Source organism: Prionailurus viverrinus, chromosome A1 (genome assembly GCF_022837055.1).
Source record: "Prionailurus viverrinus isolate Anna chromosome A1, UM_Priviv_1.0, whole genome shotgun sequence".
NCBI classification, from domain to species: domain Eukaryota; kingdom Metazoa; phylum Chordata; class Mammalia; order Carnivora; family Felidae; genus Prionailurus; species Prionailurus viverrinus.
The window spans coordinates 36,211,957-36,233,276 of NC_062561.1; the positions used below are offsets into that span (position 1 = coordinate 36,211,957).

General features: G+C 37.1%; 1 protein-coding gene across 2 annotated transcripts in view; it reads right to left on the reverse strand.

Moving 5' to 3' along the window:
• Window positions 1-21,320, reverse strand: part of DIAPH3 (diaphanous related formin 3) — a 504,348-nt gene that overhangs the window by 339,806 nt on the left and 143,222 nt on the right. For both annotated transcript variants that reach the window (XM_047871375.1, XM_047871365.1), the window contains exons 8-12: window positions 20,420-20,556; window positions 17,977-18,082; window positions 1,514-1,624; window positions 1,109-1,227; window positions 195-311 (exon numbers count right to left, since the gene is read on the reverse strand). In XM_047871375.1, the coding sequence (XP_047727331.1) occupies window positions 195-311; window positions 1,109-1,227; window positions 1,514-1,624; window positions 17,977-18,082; window positions 20,420-20,556 (590 nt within the window). The remainder of the gene's footprint in view (window positions 1-194; window positions 312-1,108; window positions 1,228-1,513; window positions 1,625-17,976; window positions 18,083-20,419; window positions 20,557-21,320) is intronic.

The window sequence follows — 21,320 nt, forward strand, 5'->3', positions numbered from 1 at the left end:
ATAACAGTAATATCATTTTACTGTCACCTGTCTAAATATATGCCCAGAAGAAATGCCACATTCCATGAGTCAGTATTAAGACAGAAATAAAAATCTGAAAATTATGAGCTTGCCCAAATCAAACATCAAGTGAATTTCACAATTAATAGAATTTTATTAGTGAAATTTAACATTAGAACATAGCTTCCTCTTACCTTATAAAATAATCATTTCGAATCAGCAAAAGATGCTGAAGAATGGAAATAAAATATCCTTCCGCTCTAGTTTCCTTAACTGTGTTCCACACCATGTTGTAAATATCATATGCTTCAGTACATTGATTAAGGAATATGTGAATTTATTTATTCTCTACACCAAACAACAAATAACACAGCACAGAATCTGTTCTGTAAGGCTTCAAAAGATTATTGTGTGTCTTACCCCATACCATCATGTATACTCAACATATGGTACCACACAGGTAGTTAGGATTGAAGTAGAGGAAAACTGTGTGCAAATGGTAACTTCACCTGGCACTGTCTTCTCCTCCAAAATCAACTCCAACCATTTGCCTCTCTCAAGCCAAGATGTTTCAGGTGGCAAGGATAACAGGCAGCTGGTTGGAAATACCATATTAGGTGTACAAAGTGCCCTAACCAAGAGAGATGGTGCCAGGCATTATCCACCATGGGGAAGCCCCAGTGGAGGACAGGAACCTGGTGGATTTCTGGAAAAGCACAGAGATCTGCAAACCCACAGAGTTTTAACAAAGGCCCACAGGGGTGTGCACCCAAGGTGTAGGACAGGAGGCAATAGGCTAATGCTAGAGAGCACTAGAGGAGGGGGAGGTGCCACACATGAGAAGAAAAAACAACACACTGTACACATACACAAGAGGCCTAATGGAATTTGTGGGTTGGAACGTCCATTTCCATATGCATGGACTCAGAAAAACACACATGAAACTATTAAGAAAAGTTTATATGAAAATCAATCTGATTCATAAAGGTTTGGCTTTATACTGTTTATACAGAAATGGCTTCAGAAGTCTAGTATCTTGGGGTGTGAAGTTTGTTTGGGGTTTAGCAACAATTTTACATATGTCAGTAACTTCAGAACAAAAGGATATTCAAGCTCAGCTCTAATCTCTTCAAGGCGATGGGAGAGCTCAAGCAAATCTTCTTCTTTATGCTCATCAAAGACTTTAAGTTGGATATCCAAGCCATCATTCTTCAGACATTTTAAATTCTAGAGATATGAAAGAGAAATGACAATTAACGGTTTTATTTTTAATAATGCAAAAAGGTTAATGAAAAACATATAAACAATAAACCAACCATTTGACTTGATTTACAGCATTCAAACACTTAAAGTGTTAATACTCCAATCTTATCTATATTTCAAAAATAGATTTTTATACTCAAGCCTTTTTCCCCCGCAGATAAATTATTCTTGAAGGTAATTTATCTAAATTTCCCCCTATTCAAGTACTCCTCTAATTTAAATATTAATAAGGAGACTGCAGGGCACTTACTGGCAATATCTCTTTCAATCCACAACGCATAAATTCATTTCTGATGTGAAGCCTGAAGTCCAAATCATCAGGAGATGTAACAAGGGCATTGATGAGTTGCATACATGCTACCTACAATAGATTGCACGGTGAGACTTAAGCTTGGATTCCAACATTAAAGAAAGAGGAATACAACTGAAACATGAAGGTTTTGTTCCAAGAATCATTAAGTACCTTTCTTCCCAGGAGAATCTATTAGAACAATAATTTGTATGTAAATTATTTTAGTCAATTAAAATTAAATAAGAAATATAGTTTCGGTGGAGTTTTCTTTTTTATTTGTTTGGGGGTTTTTTTGTGGGAGAGGAGAGAGAAACATTAGGCACTGGAGCTGTTCCATAAAAATTTCACTCTAGCCAAAAGTTCAGCTCTTATCCAAGAAAATCACTCCATGCTATATGTGCATACAACATAAGCTGAATGTCCTAGTAGAAAAACTATAGATCTCTGTTGGATAGGTAATACTTACCTGACATAGTAAAGTAACTTGCCATTCATGGAGAGAAACCCAAAGTTTCAAACACTTCAAGGTCAGCAAGTGTCGTGAATCTGGTCAATGGGGTTGTCATAACTATCTTATTATCACTGCACAATTAATTACTAGAATTAACCAGGCAATGGTTCTTACACTTTCGCAAGAATTAAAAAATTATATAGGTCATGTTTATTCCAAAGGCATAAAGAAATAACATAGCTAATTAAATCCTTTAGTATATACCTCAAGTGCTAAAAATGCAAAATCACTATACTTTCCAGTTATTTAACACCCCAAATTTCAAACTGGATATGCATTTTTTTTGTATCCCTGGCTAAAACCTATCTTTCATCATCTGAAATCCATATAATGGAAGCAAGAGAGAATGGAAGCAAAAGAGATGGTCTCTAGAGAAGTGAAGTACTCTTTGTTGTTGATGATGATGCTATTTTTCTGTCTACACTCTACCAGAGTCTTAACAAGAATGACTGGCCTACTGATCAATATGTTTAACCTCATGCTGTTCCCTAAATTGTCCTTTCTCCATCCCTTAAGGCAAGGTTTATAAGAATTTAAAATGTCTCTTTTGGATTAAGACACCTCCAGGGGTCTCAGGTCCTGCTGGTTGAAATATATCGTAATTATTGTATTTGATGTCTAAATACTAAAATCTGACCAGCATGCCTCTACTGTCAAAACTTAAGACTATTTAAACTGGAGGAAGGAAATGTGCCAGAAGATAAATAGAGAAAAGGGAAATACTTAGAATAAAAAAAGAATAAACTTAAAAACAGAGGCTACCTTTCCAGTACACATTCACTCAGCTGTAACTGGTTCATGTCACAAGGTTTAAAATACTTTCTTTCCACCTCCTTGTCAGTCATTACCCAGTACCGACAAAAATACCTTTTCAGCAATAGTATAGACTTTTAAAAGATCTCAAAGAACACTTAAATAATATTTCTCTACATTTGAGCAAATAAATTAGTATTAATCACGAGGTTTCTGGAAAAGATGTAAATTATAAAGGGCTCAATGCAGCAAAAATAGCAGCATAAAAATTAGCAGGAAATAGGATCTAAATGTAAAGTATATATGTGTAGAACAATAGCAGCATGAAATTGAAGAGAAAGAAGGGAAAAGGATAATCCACATTCTTTCCAGGAAGTATCCTAAAGGGCAATTTTCTATAAAAGGAAAAACAGAAAATTGACTTAAGCTGAAATAATGAATTTAAGTTCATTATCTAAAATCCCTTCCCAATTCTAATGGTAATTTGCCATTATCATGACCTATAACCACTCTTAAATTGATGTCATGTAAACACAGGCCTAGGAAAATATGCAAATACACAGCAAAATGTAATGTTTCCTTATAGACAAAAAAAATTCTATAATCAAGGTAAGGATCAAAGAGTTCCTTCTAGGTTTTTAAAAATGTATACTCAGACATAAAGACTTGTTTTATCACACAATTTCAAACTAATATAGCATACCGGCAGAAGCAGGGGCCAATATAGCATCTATGTCATAGAAATCAATTCCTACAGACAGTGGAAAAGGCTCACGAACTATGAAGGTGAACAGGATCATGCTGCCTGTCCTCATGAAGACAATAGATCAATGATAAAAATATACTATGTAGAAGAGATATGTTCCATATATACTGGGAATGTGGAGAAACCACATAAAAACAAGGACAGCTGGGTAACGGCATTGACTCTTAAAGATAAATAGGAAGGCAGCCTGATGAAGTGAAGGACTGAGATGAGATGTTCTCAGCATCTAAGGAATTAACCGGTTAGAAAACCTGGGCCCTGGGCCCTTCCGTTGCATTACAAAGGGTTCAGGAGAGAGTGGCTCCAGGAGTCACTAGAGATGAGGTTGGACAAGGACACAGGCCAGATGAGGCACAGCTTTGTATGCCAAGTCAGAAAGTTCAGGTTCAACTGGAAATAGGAGAAACTACAAGGAATGTAAAGGAGAGGCAACAGTAGAGGTAATAATATTAGTTAAGAAACTATTGTAGAAGCAACTTTAGTGAGCAATGATGAGAACTTAACATTTGAAATCTATGAAAACTGACAGAATTTGATGGCTGGGTGGACATGGGGTAGAAGAAAAGAATTCGTGAGAGCCCCTCTCCTTTGTTCTTCAACTAGACAAGAGGAGGTACCATTAACAAAGCTATAAAGTACAAGGAAAGAAAGAGGTGGGGGGGGGGCTATTTCAAGTGTTAGTTAAATTCTATTTAGTTAACATATATGGTAAAATTGGTTTCAGGCATAAAATTTAATGCTTCATCACTTACATTTAATACCCAGTGCTCATTTGAACAAGTGCCCTCCTTAGTACCCATCACCCATGCTGTCTATTCCCCACCCACCTCCCTCCATCAACCCTGTTTGTTCTCAATAGTTAAGAGTCTCTTACGATTTTTTCCCCTTCCCCTATGTTTCACTTTTGTTTCTTAAAGTTCACATATGAATGAAATTCTATGGTATTTGTCTTTCTCTGACTTATTTCACTTAGCATAATAGGACACAAAAATACAGATTTCAAGGAGCACACACAATCTGACATTTATAGAAGCATCATCAACAACAGCAAAACTATGGAGTCCAAATGTCCATCAACTGATGAATGGATAAAGAAGATATGGTGTGTGTATATACACATACAATGGAATATTACTCAGCCAACAAAAAGAATGAAATCTTGCTATTTGCAACAGTGTGGATGGAGCCAGAGTGTATTACACTATGAGAAATGGGTTTCAGAGGAGAATAGAATAAACCCTGCTTTTAAAATTCTGAGATTAAAATGTACATTAGGAATCATTAATACATTAAAAAAAAAACCGTTTAGTTATTGGGTACCTAGCCTGTGTCAGCAGGGGATATTAACAGAAGCTCAAGGAAATAATGGCATTGTGATATTCATCATAAAAGAATCACCATCCTGTTTCATGTTCCAAAAGTGTAGCATATACGATTTTCATTAATTTGTATTTAGCATTCTAATTGTTTAATAGCGTGACAAAATCTACCTCCCTATGAAGTAGATGAGGGTAAGAAAATAGAGCTTCTGCCTTCCTGGAAACATCCTAATTTAACTAAAGCCTCTATCTTTGGGCATCAGAATGCAGAATTCACTTTCTGTTTACTAGCTCAACCATTTCATTTCCTCAAAGCCTATTTATTGGTGCCCCCTCAGCACTTCTCAGTAGTAGGGATATAGCTATGAGAAAAGATAAAAATCACTATCTAAAATGAGAGTCAAGATTGACTCCAAGGTTTTTAGCTTGGGCAATTCAAAGGATGGAATTATCATTTATTAAGGCAGAAAATAAATCATTCATTAAGATGGGAGAAAGAGGCTTGGAACGACAGATCAGGGGAGTTGGGTTAGAAATACATTTTAGTGATGAGCATCGAAATAAAGTGGAGAAGAAAACTGGATATAGGACAGCCAGGTTCAAGAAAAAGATGACCACAGCAACTGTACATAAAAATCAAGGTCTTGCATAGAACCATCTAGGAGTAGCAGAAAGGAAAGGTGACATACAGGAACTGATGGGGCATTTCAATGGCAGGTTTTGCTTTCAAGGCTGGGCAAATGAAGTAAAAAGGCATCCGGGCACCTGGATGGCTCAGGTGGAGGAACGTGTGACTCTTAGTTTTTTGGCTCAGGTCATGAGCTCCTAGTTTCATGAGTTCAAGTCCTGTATCTGGCTCTGCACTAGCAGAATGGAGCCTGGTTGGGATTTTCTATCTCCCTCTCTGCCCCTCCCCACTCACGCTGTCTCTATCTCTCTCAAAATAGATAAGTAAACTCAAAAAAAAATTTTTTTTAAGTATAAAATGCATCAAAAAGGTAGAAGAAAAATAAGATTGTGGTGCTTAGGAAATATGGGAGGAAAAGTTTCTCAACAGAGAGGGTGATCAACCCAGTCAGAGGCTCTAATAGGTCAAATAAGATGACCAATAAATTAACATTGGTTTTGGCAAACTGGTGACTTGATAAGAACAGGTTCTATAAAAAGACAGAGTTGCTGTCCCAAGTAGGACAACACTTGCCTTCTCATGGGTACCATATGCAATCAGCAAACAAAAGCATACCATTAAAATCGGCACTAAAATATTCTTCTCCTTGCTCCAAGCACATCTTTATACTTTAGAAATACTGGTTATTAACCTTTGGTTTCAGCAAGTAAGGCACTTCTCTTTAGGTGTTAAAGCATGGACTCAGTTCTGATGATTCAGAAAGCAAATACCGTAAGCTCATTTTGTTACTCTTACCTTAATTATCAAAAAGGAGGCTTGCATGAAATAAAGTATTTAACAAAAGTTATAGCTGGAGGAGTGTGTGTATGTCCATCTAGGGCTTAGGATGGCTGAAGGTTTCCTCAAGAGCAGCAGCAAACAGAAGGTGCATTGTAAGGACTGGGGCTGGCAAAGCCCACAGACAAAGATGAGGAAAATGCACAGCCAGAGCTGTAATTATAAATAGTGAGAGAAATGTAAACAGTGCAGGAGACTAGAAGGCACAGACACGCAACAGGGGGCAAAGTAAATAAACCGTAAACAGAAATCTCAAAGATACTCAATATGAGGAATAGAGTTGTTCCAAGGCAATCTTAGGAACAAAGCAAATGATCAAAGAAAAATCATTCGACCTGGAAAAAGGTTAATCGGCAAGACAAAGAAAGAAAGATGCCCCATGTACATCACTCCAGCAGCAAAGCAGCTTTCTGCCCTTGAAAACAGGCAGGTTTGCTCACATGTGAATACACAGCACCTAAATTTCCTCTAGTACACAATTGCACTATGGCTAATTATCACTATGCTGAACACAAATATGAGGAGAAAAAAACACTTTATGCATTTTTAAACTTCGAACAAGCACCTTTGACCCTTTTGCAAAACTCCCAAGCACAAAATTCAAGGGACCCTAACAGGTGTGATGCCTGAGGCCCAACCATAAAAGCTCATCCAAGTTTTTCGAAGGCCATCACAGAAAATGCCTTCTCCATGATTGTGCCGAAGGAACTGAGAAGATATCTGAAAGCCAAAGCAAGCATATTCTTTAGAAAGTTCATACTTTAAAAACAAAACACAAAACAAAAAAGAAAGCTCACACTTCAGTCAACATGTTCATTCTAAACACAAGTAGATGTTTTTACAAGTAAAACGATGGCTATATGACACTGAAAATATATCAGCTGTACAAGCTAAATTCACATTATAAACAAGTACCAGTCAAGTACTTAACATAGAAATTCTATCGGAATCTGTGAATAATTATTACATGGGCTTAGAAGATACAACTTAGTCTGCTCTCCATCTTTCCTAACCCATTGCTGAAATCATTTGTTTTTCTTTGCACAATCAAATTTCATATTTCTCAAGTTAAAATGAGTAAATGATGCTTACAGATGAAGTTCCCCTCTACTGCAGACAAACTCCAAAGAATTTAAAAAGCACTGCATTAATTCAGAATAAAAACTACCCAGACTACATTATATGGACAAACACAGAAACATTTAAGTAGATCAGCAGATGTCAAGTTCTGTAAGTTTAACCTCCAGTTCAGTGCTCTGTCAATTATAGACACAAAGAACAACTCAGAGTCCAAGGTACCTGCATAGAACCCACACAAACACAGAGAAATAAACTGCAGGATTCAAGAGGCTACGATTTATATGTATAGAAATACTGGAAAAACAAATGGATTTTTAAATATTTATTCAGAAACTTCCCTCTGAAACAGCACTAATTTCTTCTGTGTCCTCTCATGCATTTTGCTGTACGCCTTAACTACTCCATTTTTCTAATGAAACATTAGCTATCTTCAGATTCCCAAGTATAAGCTTCTTAAGGGCAGGAGTATACTTCTTTATGGTCCTAGTATAATTCAGCGCACAGCAGTCACTGAATAATAAACTAATTGCTTAATTATGAAACTCTGTGCAGTTACCTCTGGAGCATGAGGTAAGTTTATCTTTCTGGCAATCTACTATAGCATAAGTGAATAAATTTATTATGTAAACTCAGAAAATTGGCAGTATGTGCTAGACAAAAATGTTCGCCACAATTTAAGTGTGTACTTAAATTAAGTGTGTACTTAAGTGTGTACTCCATATGACAATATGAGGTCACATTAGATTATCCCACTATGTTTCTTTAATGTCTTCGCTTAATGGCCTATTATTTACCAGTCCATTTTAATACATTTAACCTTTTGATTCATATTGACATATGAATCCTACTGATGTAAACCTCAATAGAAGTAGTCAAAACAGAGAGGAATTAAACTGATCTCTGCATCCTTCTGGAATGCCTCCACAATAATCCTAAAAACACATTTTCTATACTCTCTGTTCTTCATTTGGGTCCTTCATTAACGGTGAGAATAAGTTATCTGAAACTGAAAACTTCGGTTAGTAATTTTGTGGGGGAGGGTGGAGATACTTGAAACAAAACAAAGTAGTAAATTAAGGTAGGACTATTTATTATAATGAGGACTTTATTTGGTCTTAAGCAAAATTAAACTTGAGAATATTTTGAGCATTTCAGGGGTACGGAAAAGAAAAGAAACAGAAGCAAATAAACTTGACTGTATCTAAAAGGGTATTTTAACCCATGATTTGTTTCAATGTTCTATTTCTCAATTATTGTCTAATAACAGATTTCAAGGTACAGTGACTATAACTCAATTAAAGGTAATTTTTCCTACTTTGAGACATATGAAAATGTGATCCAATCAATTTTACAAATATCTATTCTGTATTTGAACTCAATAAAATCCAGAAATTGAAGAGGCTTTTTTTATTTTGTTTTTAAGAGAAACTGCGTCTTTACAACAGCCATGGGAATGCAGTTCCTTGACTGCAGGGAGTATAAATGACTAACAGCCCAGCCCCAGCTGCTCCCTGTGAAATCCATCTCAAGATTTGAGTCAAACCCACACTTCCCACCGGCTTCTCCCAGCCAATGTCTGCACACAGCAAGAATACTGAGACAGGACATGAAGGGCTTTGACTTGAGGATTCCCCAACCACATTGCCAAGTTCTCCCGGAACTGCACAGCAGCCTAAGATACTTCCCCCCCAGCCTCCTTCCTTCTCTCCTCCAGCTGGGGTCAAGTGTGCACTGAGCTGGACATCTCCCCACCTGCCCCAGCCCTCTCCAGATCTCTAGTAGGCATTTCCCCTAGCTCCTTGCTGATCAAATCACTTGCTTCTCAAAGGACATAGATTAACATAGCCTTGTTCTACAAAGCAAGTTGCGGAGAACATCATTTTCAATTTTTCTGATTCCTAAGTATTATAAATGAAACTTCTTTTGTAACAGAGATTTTCACTTTTTCTTCTTGTTGTCTAAATGTGAGCACCCTATCCACTTTAGTATGTAAGCATGAGACATTCGTTAACACCATGTGCATGCCAGGTGTCTGAATATGTTTGAGACCTTATTTTCCTCTTGTAACAGTTCTTGAGACAACAAAGACCTGGATTATATTTCTCCCTTTTGCTTCTTTGGACATTTCTGGGTAGAGCAATATCTATGGGAATCCTAGAAAGATATATCTATCATTCATCCCAGTCCACCGAATCCTGGAAGGATATAATCTACTACTCTTGTCCACTGTCCACTCAGTCTGTAATCAAGGTAGAGAAAAATACTCTGTAGTACAGCATGAACCAAAACTAATGAAGGATGCATTCCGTTCTATCTACACCAAGGTACGATGAATGACAGGAAAAACAATAAGAGCATCAGACTGAAGAATAAGAGGGTGACAAGAGAAGGTTTAGTGGTCTGCTCCCCAATGCATGACAGTGCACCACCATGGGTCTCTTACATTTCTGCATGCATTGCAAGCCAAGGCACTGACTGCCGTTCTTCTGGATGAACTTTTCAAGGAAGTTTGAACAGCAAATGGGTAGGCATGCTTCATGTCCAGTCTAATAAAGATAATGTCTCTTTGGAGCAAAAGGCAGGCACAATTACAACCCATTATAAAAGACTAGGATTTCCTAAATTCAGAGTTCCTGTCCTGTAGCACAACCTGGCATCCCCACCCTATCTTCAGACTCTCCAAAACCAAAGCCTGCACTCAATTTTATCCTGAACTGGGAATCCTACTGTTTATCAGACAATTGGGAGGCCACGTTTTAAGCACTATTACCCATTAGCCCCCTATTTGATAAAGATCCCATTTGGGGGGCTCCAATAACTATAAACAATGCTTTCATTCCAGAAGCACCATGTAGACATTCAAGACCACATATCTTATGAAGAAGCAAGGCATTAACTTGCTTGTCTCTCGAAAAACACCAACTTTCACCTTAGAGGTGATCATAAGAGATTTTCAAGTGTTTAAGCAAATGCTAGCGGTACACCATGCAGTCCTCAGACAACCATGACAAGCTCACTCTCCTACTGAGGCTACCGTTGGTCCTGGAGAAAAAAGTTATTCATGTGTACATGCAGGCAGTTATCCCTATGATGGGAATCACCCAAGTGGAAAAGGCGCTAAGAAATCTGTCCCCAATTTTAGTTGACATTATCAATGATACCACACATTAGCCCCAGAAAGCACTCAGATTCAACTCACTAGCCAGGGTTGTTATGGATAAAAGTATTGCCCTAGACTTTCTTCTTGCTGAACCAAGGGAAGTCTGTGCAATCACTAATATGTCATTCTGTACCTGACTACCTCAGACAAGGTGGAAAAACCAACAGAAAAAAATTAAGAAAAAAGCCTCCTGGTGTTCAAAGTCAGACCTTGATGGTCTGTGGGGTTTGTTTAGCTGACTGGATCTAGGACCTGGAAGGCCTGGCTGAGGTCCATATGACAGGCTAGCCTCAACTTGCTTAGAGTACAGCTGACCAAGAGCTTTAATTAAATACTCTGAGATAAACTGAAGAGATTTCATCATAGCTTTTATCAATCAAAATAAGCGCTGTGATGGAAGAGTTGAATTCCCTAAACTCAAGGTTTCTCTCCTAAAACACAAACCACTGCAACTGGAAACTGGGGCTGATACAAAGCTGTACTTGAGCCACTACTATTGCTGTGGGTAATGAAGTCCTTTGTTTTCGACCCAGGCATTTATGTCTTCTCATAGCATGCATAAGACTAACATGGCAAACTAACACATTAACTTATAAGTGACACAAAATCACAGACCCTTCATCTTCTTGACATTCCCCACCCATGAGTCCAAGAGGACTGAAAGAGGAAGACATCATAGGAAAAAATGTTGCATGCTGTCACCACAGGCCTGAGAACACGTACACAGAAGCAAAGCCAAACATCCACCCAAAAAAACTCAAGGATTACCACCCTTTGATTCCTTTCCTGACAAAAATCTACCACAATTCAAACAGTCCTCTGACCAACAGCAAGGTTTTGGACAAACTCTTTAGAATCCAGAGAACGTTTCCCATACTCTAGCAAATTATGGCTCTAAACTGAGAAGGGAGAAGATACACGTATAAAGGAAAAGAAAAATAAAGCGAAAGAAACGAAAAGAATAGATACATTCAACATGTGGTTGAAACTAGGGACTGGTTCACCTGCACTTATTCCAACCCTCTTCTGGGAAAGCAGACTGTGTCAATATGAGAGGACAATCATACATATCAAGACCAGACCCCATGAGGAAAGGTTTGGGTCTGTGGCAGAAGCACTATTGCCTGCTCTAGGGTCTCAGGTGCTGACTAGAATAGAATGTTGGGAGTGGTTTTTCCCTTAGAACATTCACAGATGTTGTCTGGCATTTCTTCTACATTACGTCTGTAATACCCATCCACACACAGTTCCCTCCCACAAGTTCTGTTAAGGTATCCAGCACCATTTCCTGCTTAAATTACCCACTGTGGATTATGCTGCTTGAAGCTGAAAACATCTCTCTGATACACTTGAGAAAAGAAAGTAATGTATAATTTAAGTCTGATATTTATATTTGTACTTTCTTTTCTGATAGGTAAGACTCTCTAAGGCCTGAGGATAATTTTAACTTATTTCTGGGACTCAGTTTTTCACTTTCTTTCTCTACCATATGCGTGGGAGGAATGAAAGTTATGTTCAGTTCTATCAAAAACATAGGCAGTCACATTATCTTCATTATTATCAGACTCAAAAAAAAAAAAAATCTAACAACCCTCCTTTCAAAAGTACTTTGTTATACTTTGCAATAAAAGAACAATGAGATTTTTTTTTATTTTATTTTACCATCTCCCACTTACTCCAATTTAAAAGCAAACAATTGGTTTCTATTTTATTCAGTGACAAACAAGTTTTATTTTTAATTTGGTGATTTGCTAATATCCACCAGCCTAGCACATTTCAATCAATGCAAAGTATACAGGTAATGGTATAAAATGGGCACTTAGTACTCAATAGTTTCATGGGCAAATTAATAATGAGCTAGCTCTAAAATATACTTTATTGTAGAAAATTCAGAAATATCCAAAGAGAAAAGTATTTTTAGGTATTACTAAAGTGTTGCATGATCTTTTTAAAGGAAACAGAGAACAACCAGCAACCCCCAAAAAGACAATCTACTTACTACCTCCCCCCCACCAACACACAACCCTTCTCCCTAAGTTAGTTATCTGGAAAACAGTACCTTTAACTCCTAACTTAAGCTTGCCACCTGCTAGCTATTTCATATATTAGGCTTAGTAATAATGAGAAACCTTCCTTCCAGAATAAAAATCCACAACAAAAGGGTTGAGTAGGGAAAATAAGAATTAAAATTCTTCCCATTGTTTATTCATCATCAAAAGCATACAAATTTAATCTGGCCTTATCAGAAAAATGGGGAAAAAAATGCTAAAATGAATTTTCACTTCTCAATGAAAATTAAACTTTTAAAAACTGTATGAAGAAATTTTAGTGTTTCAAAAATAACACAACCATAAAACAAAATATAATTACTTACAACTAAACAAATTACTTTCATAAAAGCAAACACAATCAGCCACCTAGATCTTGGTATAAAATTTCTCAAGAACTGAATCAGATGATTTAAACAACTATCAAGGGGAGGTGTTGCTGCTAGCCCTGCCCCGACTTTTATTCCCCTAACGCTAAATACGGCAAACAAGCAGTCATTGAAAAAAAAAAAAAAAAAAGAAATCATCTCCACAAATTTTCACAGGCAGCATTATTCATAAAAACCAAAAAGCAGAAACAATTCACATGTCCACCAACCGACAAATGATCAACAAAATGTGGAATATCCATACAATACGCATATTTGGAGCAGAAAAAAAATGAGGTTGCGACACATACTTCAACATGAATGAACCTTGAAAATATTATGTTAAGTGAATGCAATCAGTCAGAAAGGACCTCATGTTGTATTATTCTTATCAAATGTCCAGAATATGAAAATCTATAGGGAGAGAAAGTAGATTAGCAGTTGCCTAGAGCTAGAGGGAAGGAGGGCATTGCAGGCTGACCGTGAAGGGGTAGGGTGGGGGGATTCTTTTAGGGGTAAATAAAAGGTTCTAAAGTTGATTATGGTGAAGGCTACACAACTCTGATTATACGCAAAATACTGAACTGTCCATGTCACATGGGTAACTTTTATGATACGTGGATTTTATCTCAATAAAGCTGTTAAAAAAAATCATTTCAAATTTGTATCAGATCTTTAGATAAATGTTTAAATTTCTTCAAGTCTTAATGTCGTCTTTAAACTAGTAATCCACTCTCAATTGTTAACTGACTATTCTCTTTCAGAGAATTGTATAGATATTTACTAGCTAAATATAAATTTATCATAACTACACCAATCATTTTTCCATATGGTAGCACCTTCAATGAGAGTAACTACCATAATAGAAATGACTAAATATACCCAAGAATGTTTCTGATACGTGTAGTTTGCCTTCAGGTTCATATGGTAATCAGTTATAATTCTTAAAGTTCGAATAGATGTACCTCAACGTTTGATAGCCAAAACAAATTTAATAGGCAAATAACGAATTTTAAGGTTATAATGGTCACCTTTCAACTGTCAATCATGTTATTTACCTAGATTAAACATGGCTTTGTTCTTTTTTTTCTTAAAATTTTATTTTGAGAGAGAGAGAGAGAGAGAGATGGGGGGGGGGGGGTGCAGAGAGAACCGTAAGCAGGCTCCACACTGTCAGCACAGAGCCTGATGTGGGGCTCAAACCCACGAACCATGAGATCATGACCTGAGTGGAAACCAAGAGTCAAATGCTTAGCCAGTTGAGCCACCCAGGCACCCCAAAACGGCTTTGTTCTTAACAAGACATTTTTTACCCCTTTCCTCAGACAGAGCTTTAAAATGTTAAATGATATAATATTGCCATAAACTGGGACCTTAGTTTACCAAGATTTGTTCTTAACTGTTTATTTTGAAATAATTGTAGATACACAGAAAGTTGCAAAAAGAAACAAATGCACAGGTAGATCCTAGGTATTCCTAACACGTTGCATGATTATAATACAACACAAAACCCAGGAAAGTGAAATTGGTACAACCCACAGAACTTAATTAGCTTTTAGCAGGCTTACACTCATTTGTGTGTATATGTACAGTTCTGTGTGAGTTCATCCTATGTATACGTTTGTCACCATCACCACGATCAAGATGCAGAACTGTTTCACCACACACAACTCCCTGCTGCCATTCATTTATGGTCACACCCAACACTTTCTCAGACCCCGTCCCAAATCTTTGGCAACCACTAAACTGTTCTCTGTCTCTAAAACTTGGTTCTTTGAAGAACGCTATATAAGTGCAATCACAAAGTGTGTAACCAACAGCACTGGCATTTTTCAATCAAGGTAATTCTCTGGAGATTCACGTAAGCTGTTGTATATATCAATAGTTCATTGTTTTTCATTACTGAGTAGTATTCTATGATACAGGTGTACCACAGTTTAACCCTTCATCTGTTGAAGAACTTCTGGGTTGTTCCCAATTTGAGACTATGAAAAACACATGAACAGGTTGTGTGTGAGCATACATTTTGTTAATCTCAGATATGTTCACGGGTATTGCTAAGTTCTAATTATGTAACAATTTTTTTAAATCTTTTGATGGTTTCTTTTTTTTTTTTTTTTTAACATTTATTTATTTTTGAGACAGAGAGAGACATGAACGGGGGAGGGTCAGAGAGAGAGGGAGGGAGACACAGAATTTGAAACAGGCTCCAGGCTCTGAGCTGTCAGCACAGAGCCCGATGCGGGGCTCGAACTCATGGACCACGAGATCATGACCTGAGCCGAAGTCGGCCACTCAACCGACTGAGCCACCCAGGCGCCCCTGATGGTTTCTTTTTTTTATGTTTGTTTATTTTTGAGAGAGAGCAAGTGTGCATGCAAGCAGGTGACGGGCAAAGAGAGAGACAGAGAGATAGAATCCAAAGTAGGCTCCAGGTTCTGAGCTGTCATCACGGAGCCCGAAGTGGGGCTTGAACCTATGAACCGTGAGATCATGACCTGAGCTTAAGTTGGACGCTTAACCAACTGAGCCACCCAGGTGCCTCTAGTTATATAATAATTTTAGTATCAATTTTAGTATGTTTCTGAGAAAGGAAGATCGCCTTCAGTCTCCATTCTCCACTGTTGTTAACTGAACAAAATTCCTTTTGAAGTCTACCATTTATTTACTCAACTCTTATGGCAAATGAACTAAACATTTTAAATACATTAATCTATATAATCCCCACATCAACCATGGGGTAGTGATCAACAGTCTCCTTATATTACAATTAAAAAAAAATGGAGGCAAAGAAGAGGTCTAGGGCACGATCCTGGGTCACAGAGCCAGGATGGGAAGAGCAGGGACTTAAATTCAAGCTATCTGACTCAGAAGTCTACTCCTTCCATTCCAAGACAGCATCCCTTCCACTCTTGGGATGTATGTATTATTAAATACAAAAAGCATACACTAGCACAAAAAGTATTTAGGGGATAAAGTTTATATGTGACTATTACATTTCCTAAGTGAGATTTTAAAAACTGGACATGATCTCTATCTAATATGCTATGCAAATGACCAAAATTCATCTGATAACCTGTTGCTATATGCACAAACATTATATGGGTAAGAGGTAACCTGGGTACTAAAGGAAAATTCAGGTAAAGTAATCAGCTTTTCTCTACAAAGTTTTTTCTGTGTTCACTCTTCATTAGGCTTGTGGTAAATAGGAGGTCTGGGGCCAGATGAGAAAGGAGGAGAAGGGAGGGGCTCCTGGGTGGTTTAGTCAGTTGAGTGTCCAACTTTGGACCAGGTCATGATCTCACAGTTCATGAGTTCGAACCCCACAGGGGGCTCGTTGCTGTCAGTGTAAAACCCCCTTTGGGTCCTCTGTCCCCCACTCTCTCTGCCCCACCCCCGCCCATACACTCTCAAAGAAAAGAAACATTAAAAAAAAAAAAAAAAAAGGAGAAGGGAAATGAGAGCAATGACATCCTTGTCCATGGATACACACTGTAGACTCTAAGATTCTAGAATACAGATGAAAAATCTGAAGGAGCAAGGTCCACATCAGAGGTGATAACACATCCCAGGCCCCTACTCCCATGCTCTCTGACAAGCCCTGATGAGTAAGGAGAGGCTTCTTTCCAGAAGCTCTGGTAACAGGACCTATGCATTAGCGAATATATACTCGGATCTCCAGCCCTACCTGTTGCCCAGAGAAACAAATCACAACAGGGTTCCTCACCAGTCATTCACAAACACTGTCATCAGAAAGGTCATCATCACAAACACCATCATCAGAAATACCATAATACATTTTTTAATTTTGACATCTCTAAAATTTTCTGATTGATCATCAAATACTATCTTTTTTTCTTAATTTAACGTAAGATTTGGTTTCTTTATTCCTACCACAATAAAAAATAATACAGAGGCCAAGCTGCACAGACCTTTAAATAAAATTTAAAACTAGAAGTTTTTTACTAATTAAGGGGGAAATAAATTTCCTTTGTAGCTATTATTAGCACATTTTGGTTTTTAATCATTGCTGCACATTAGAATCATCTGAGAATCTTTAAAAATCCCAATAGCCAGGTCATACCAATTAAATTTTTTAAATATCCAGAGGTGGGAGTCAGGTATTAATTATTTCCTTAAAGATACTCAGGTTATTAGCAATAACTGTAACAATTCCAGCAATTAAAACAAAACCCCTCTTTAAAAAAAAAAAAGGAGAAATTATATAAACATTAGTTATACAGCTTGGACACTATACTAGTTAAGTCTAAAAATAACTTCCTTAAAAAAAAGTGACTTTCTAACAGCACTTAAATATTTTTTAATTTATTTTTTAATATTTATTTATTTTTGAGAGACAGAAGACAGTGTGTGAGTAGGGAAGGGGCAGAAAGAAAGGGAGACATAGAACCGGAAGCAGGCTCCAGGCTCTGAGCCGTCAGCAAAGAGCCTGATGAGATCATGACCTGAGTCAAAGTTGGACGCTCAACCAACTGAGCCACCCAGGTGCCCCAACAGCACTTAAATATTTAAATATCTTTGAAAATCCTAGTGTACCTTGGTCTCATTATTCATGCAAACTCTTAACTTTTCAGATATAAAAACTAATAATTCAGCAAAAAGCCATAATTCACTTAATTGTCCAAACTTCATAAAAAGTTGTAATTATCAAGTAAGACTAACAGAAAATAAAGAATTCATGGACTTTGATTATCGATTTTATAGAAATCCCTAGTAAGTCAGCATCTAAGAAAGTAACCCAAGGAAATAATAATAGGTATACACCAAGTTATAACTATAAGAACACATTGTGATATATTATACATTAGAATTCTATACATTTATTTGAAATGTTATAAAACATTCAATGGCATGCAGGGTTTCATACTTAAATATAAGCCAGTCAGAAAACAGTTATAAAACAATATGTAAGATTATACCTGAAACTTACCTGCAGCTGAGCTGAATCATGCCTGAGACCTTCCACAATAGATGAAAATCTGTCAACGTTTCTTTCTTCTCCAGCTGATGTTAAAGCTTCTAAAACCTCTTCAAGGCTATCAGAAAATTTGAAATTAATTAAATTGCCAACAGCAAATAATCTAAATGCCTTAATACAACTGCTTGATCTATTCAACTCCAGACTCACTACTCCCAGAACCAGCAACATTTTAAAAGCTTACTGAGTACATAGCATGTATCAAGTACTAGCTACATGTTTTAATTCATTTATGCCTAATAACCCTATGATGAGGATAACTTACCAAACATTTATAAAGTGCTTTCTACACATCAGGCATTATTTAAATCAGTTTACAAATATTAACTCTTTTTAATGTATATAAGTCTATGAAGTTGGTATTGTCCCATATTATAGAGCAAGAAACTGAGGGAGAAAAAAGTTAAGCAATTTTTCTAAGGTCTCACGTCTCCTAAATGATGAAGCAAGGATCTGAAATCAGACAGTCTTTGTGGTGAGCACTGTCCTGGTTTCCTTAATCACTACACTCTACTTCCTTTTCAGTGTAAATGAAGTCTGATAGCCAAAAATACACAGTAGTAAGGATTTATATACACACATTCGCACATAAAAAATATGCACATAAAAATACGCACATAAAAAGTAGCAGTTAAAGAGCTACAGTCGCTACACCTTTAAAGAAAGTGTGTTAACACGATCTAGTGTATTGTAGGTCAGTTTGTAGACATAAACATGTAGTCTGTAAATGTTATCTGTATCATTTTAATAACCTATTATGAAGTCAAGAAATAATAAATATGGAAGAATTAGAAGAGGAAGGTGAAAAAAGAGGAGGAAAAAGAGAAAGAGGGTAAAGAAAGAAGAGGGAAAGGAGACGGCCAAGAGGAGGGAAAAGGAAAGGAAAGGAGAAGGTGTTAAGGAGGCAAGAGGGAAGAGAGAAGACACAAGAAATGGGTGGAAAGAGGGAGGAGGAGAATGGAGCAGGAGGAGGAGAGGAAGAAAGGCGGAGGGGGGAGCACTAGGTGCATCTTGTGTGTTAATATTAAATACCCTCTTAGGGTTTTTACAATAAAGTTACTATGGTCTTTTTGAAACAGTTAAGGGAATGTGGTGCAGCTGTACCTGGCTTCACGTGCTGGTGCTGCTGCTGGGGACATCCTTGTCTGTGGACACACACCTAGCTACCCGTGTTGCCGCGGGAGGACATCCTTGTCCGTGGACACACACCTAGCTGTGCAGCCGCGAAGGGACATCCCTGTCTGTGGACACACACCGTAGCTACCGGTGCAGCCAAGGGCGGGGCCTGAGTCTTGCCTGCTGACTCTCCAATAATCCACACAGAGCAGCTCAACAGCTGCCAGGCCCAGGAGGGTCCCCACAAGGACAATTTTCAAATGCATGCGGGAGGTTCTGCTTACAGGCCTCTCTACCTAGCCTTTATGAAAGGGCTATTTATTTACTCTATAGGTTGTTCTGTTTTTATACTTCACCCTTTTTAAAAGATATTTTAAATAATTTTTAACTGCTTCCTGTAATAAGAATCCCAACCTTTCAAAAAAGAAAAAAAAGGGGGGTGGAGGTTTATCTTTATAATTATCTTTTAATATGTATGCAATGGTCTTTTGCTTACAATCCTAATATGTGTGGATAATGTCTTTAAAGTTTAAAACTTCAGGATGTACTTTATGGTCAAAGACTACCCTCAACCAGTAAAGTACTATTACATATAGCACTTTTATTATTTTTTTAAGTTTATGTATGTATTTTGAGGGAAAGAGTGTGAGCATGGGCTAGGGAGGGGCAAAGAGAGAGGGAATGAGAGAAATTCCCAAAGCAGGCTCCAGGCTGCTCCAGCACGGAGCCCGAGTGGGGTGAGAGGAGAGGCTCGGGGGCTCAAGCCCATGAACCATGAGATCATGACCTGAGCTGAAATCAAGAGTTGGAGGCTCAACCAACTAAGCCACTCAGGTGCCCCACAAATAGCATTTTTAAATCTGCCTTACAAACAGATTTTCAAATAATATGATGTTTGCTTTTACAAGGGAAATTGCATGACCTACAATTTGAATTAACTCTATCGAGAAAACAAAAATCACTTAAGAAACAGAATCCATTTGCATATTTTTTTAAGTCTTTGTTGAGAATTTTTATTTAGGGTTTGAATTCAGAACAACTTAAATACGATGAAGAAATAAGTTTTTCATAGAAAAAGGTTAGCCCATAACTACTATACTGATTGAGAAATAATTATTACTCAAACATTTCTGTTCAGACAATTATGAATCTAAATCAGCTGCTTAAATAATACTTCATTTATTAACAGTAAATTCTGGTCTAAAATAGAATAATGAAAACATTAAGTAAATCAAATTATATTGTTATATAATTAGAGAAATGAGTTGAGAGGACTTACATGCTTTCCTCCCCTACAATGCATACTGCAGAGAGGAGTTTTACCACATCTGTCATCATACTTGGGTGCTTGGGATCGATGGCTTTGGCTAATAGAGAAAGACTTCTTTCTTCACTCATAATTCTTTCCAAGCCATACTATAACATTTTGGAAATAAGAGGTTAAATGTTAGCAGTTTATTGGGGGAAAAAAAAATAGTGCCCTAGAGGAAATACAGTTATTAAAAAAGTTTATAGGATAATAGTTTTTTTTTTTGTTTTTTTTTTGTTTTTTTTTACTTTGTACAAGCTAGAAGCTATAAGGAATGTATAACATCTTGGAAAAAATTCATAGACTTATTCACATCAAAAACTTTGATAGTCAACCAAACATAACTCCTCAAAGGTGATTTTACAATAGTATGACTTACAATTACTAAGAAGGCTAAGTATCCAACTGGAGAAAGGGAGAAACAGTGAGGAAAAAGGAGATTTCCCAACAGAAACACACAAAATAAAAAGTCAGTTTTTGTACCAGACACTGAGGCCATAAGGAGCTTTCTTGGGAAGGATGGTTGGTAAGGGATATACCACACAAGTAAATACACAGATCAGCTCTAATCCAGAGAAATATAATGAAAGCCACCCACACAATATCTAGTTTTCCAATAAAAAAGTAAAATTTTAATCAAATTAATCCAGTATATCTAAAATATTATCATTTCAACATAATCAATATAAAACATTTACTGATGAGACAGGAAGAAAAAATAACTAAGTATTCAAAACCCAGTGCATGTTTTATATTTACAACACATCTCAGTTCAGACAAGCCACCTTTCAAGTGCTCAGTAGCCACAGGTGGTGACCACATTACATAACGCACACCTAGATAGTAATGCTGAGTTCATAAAATGGGCACA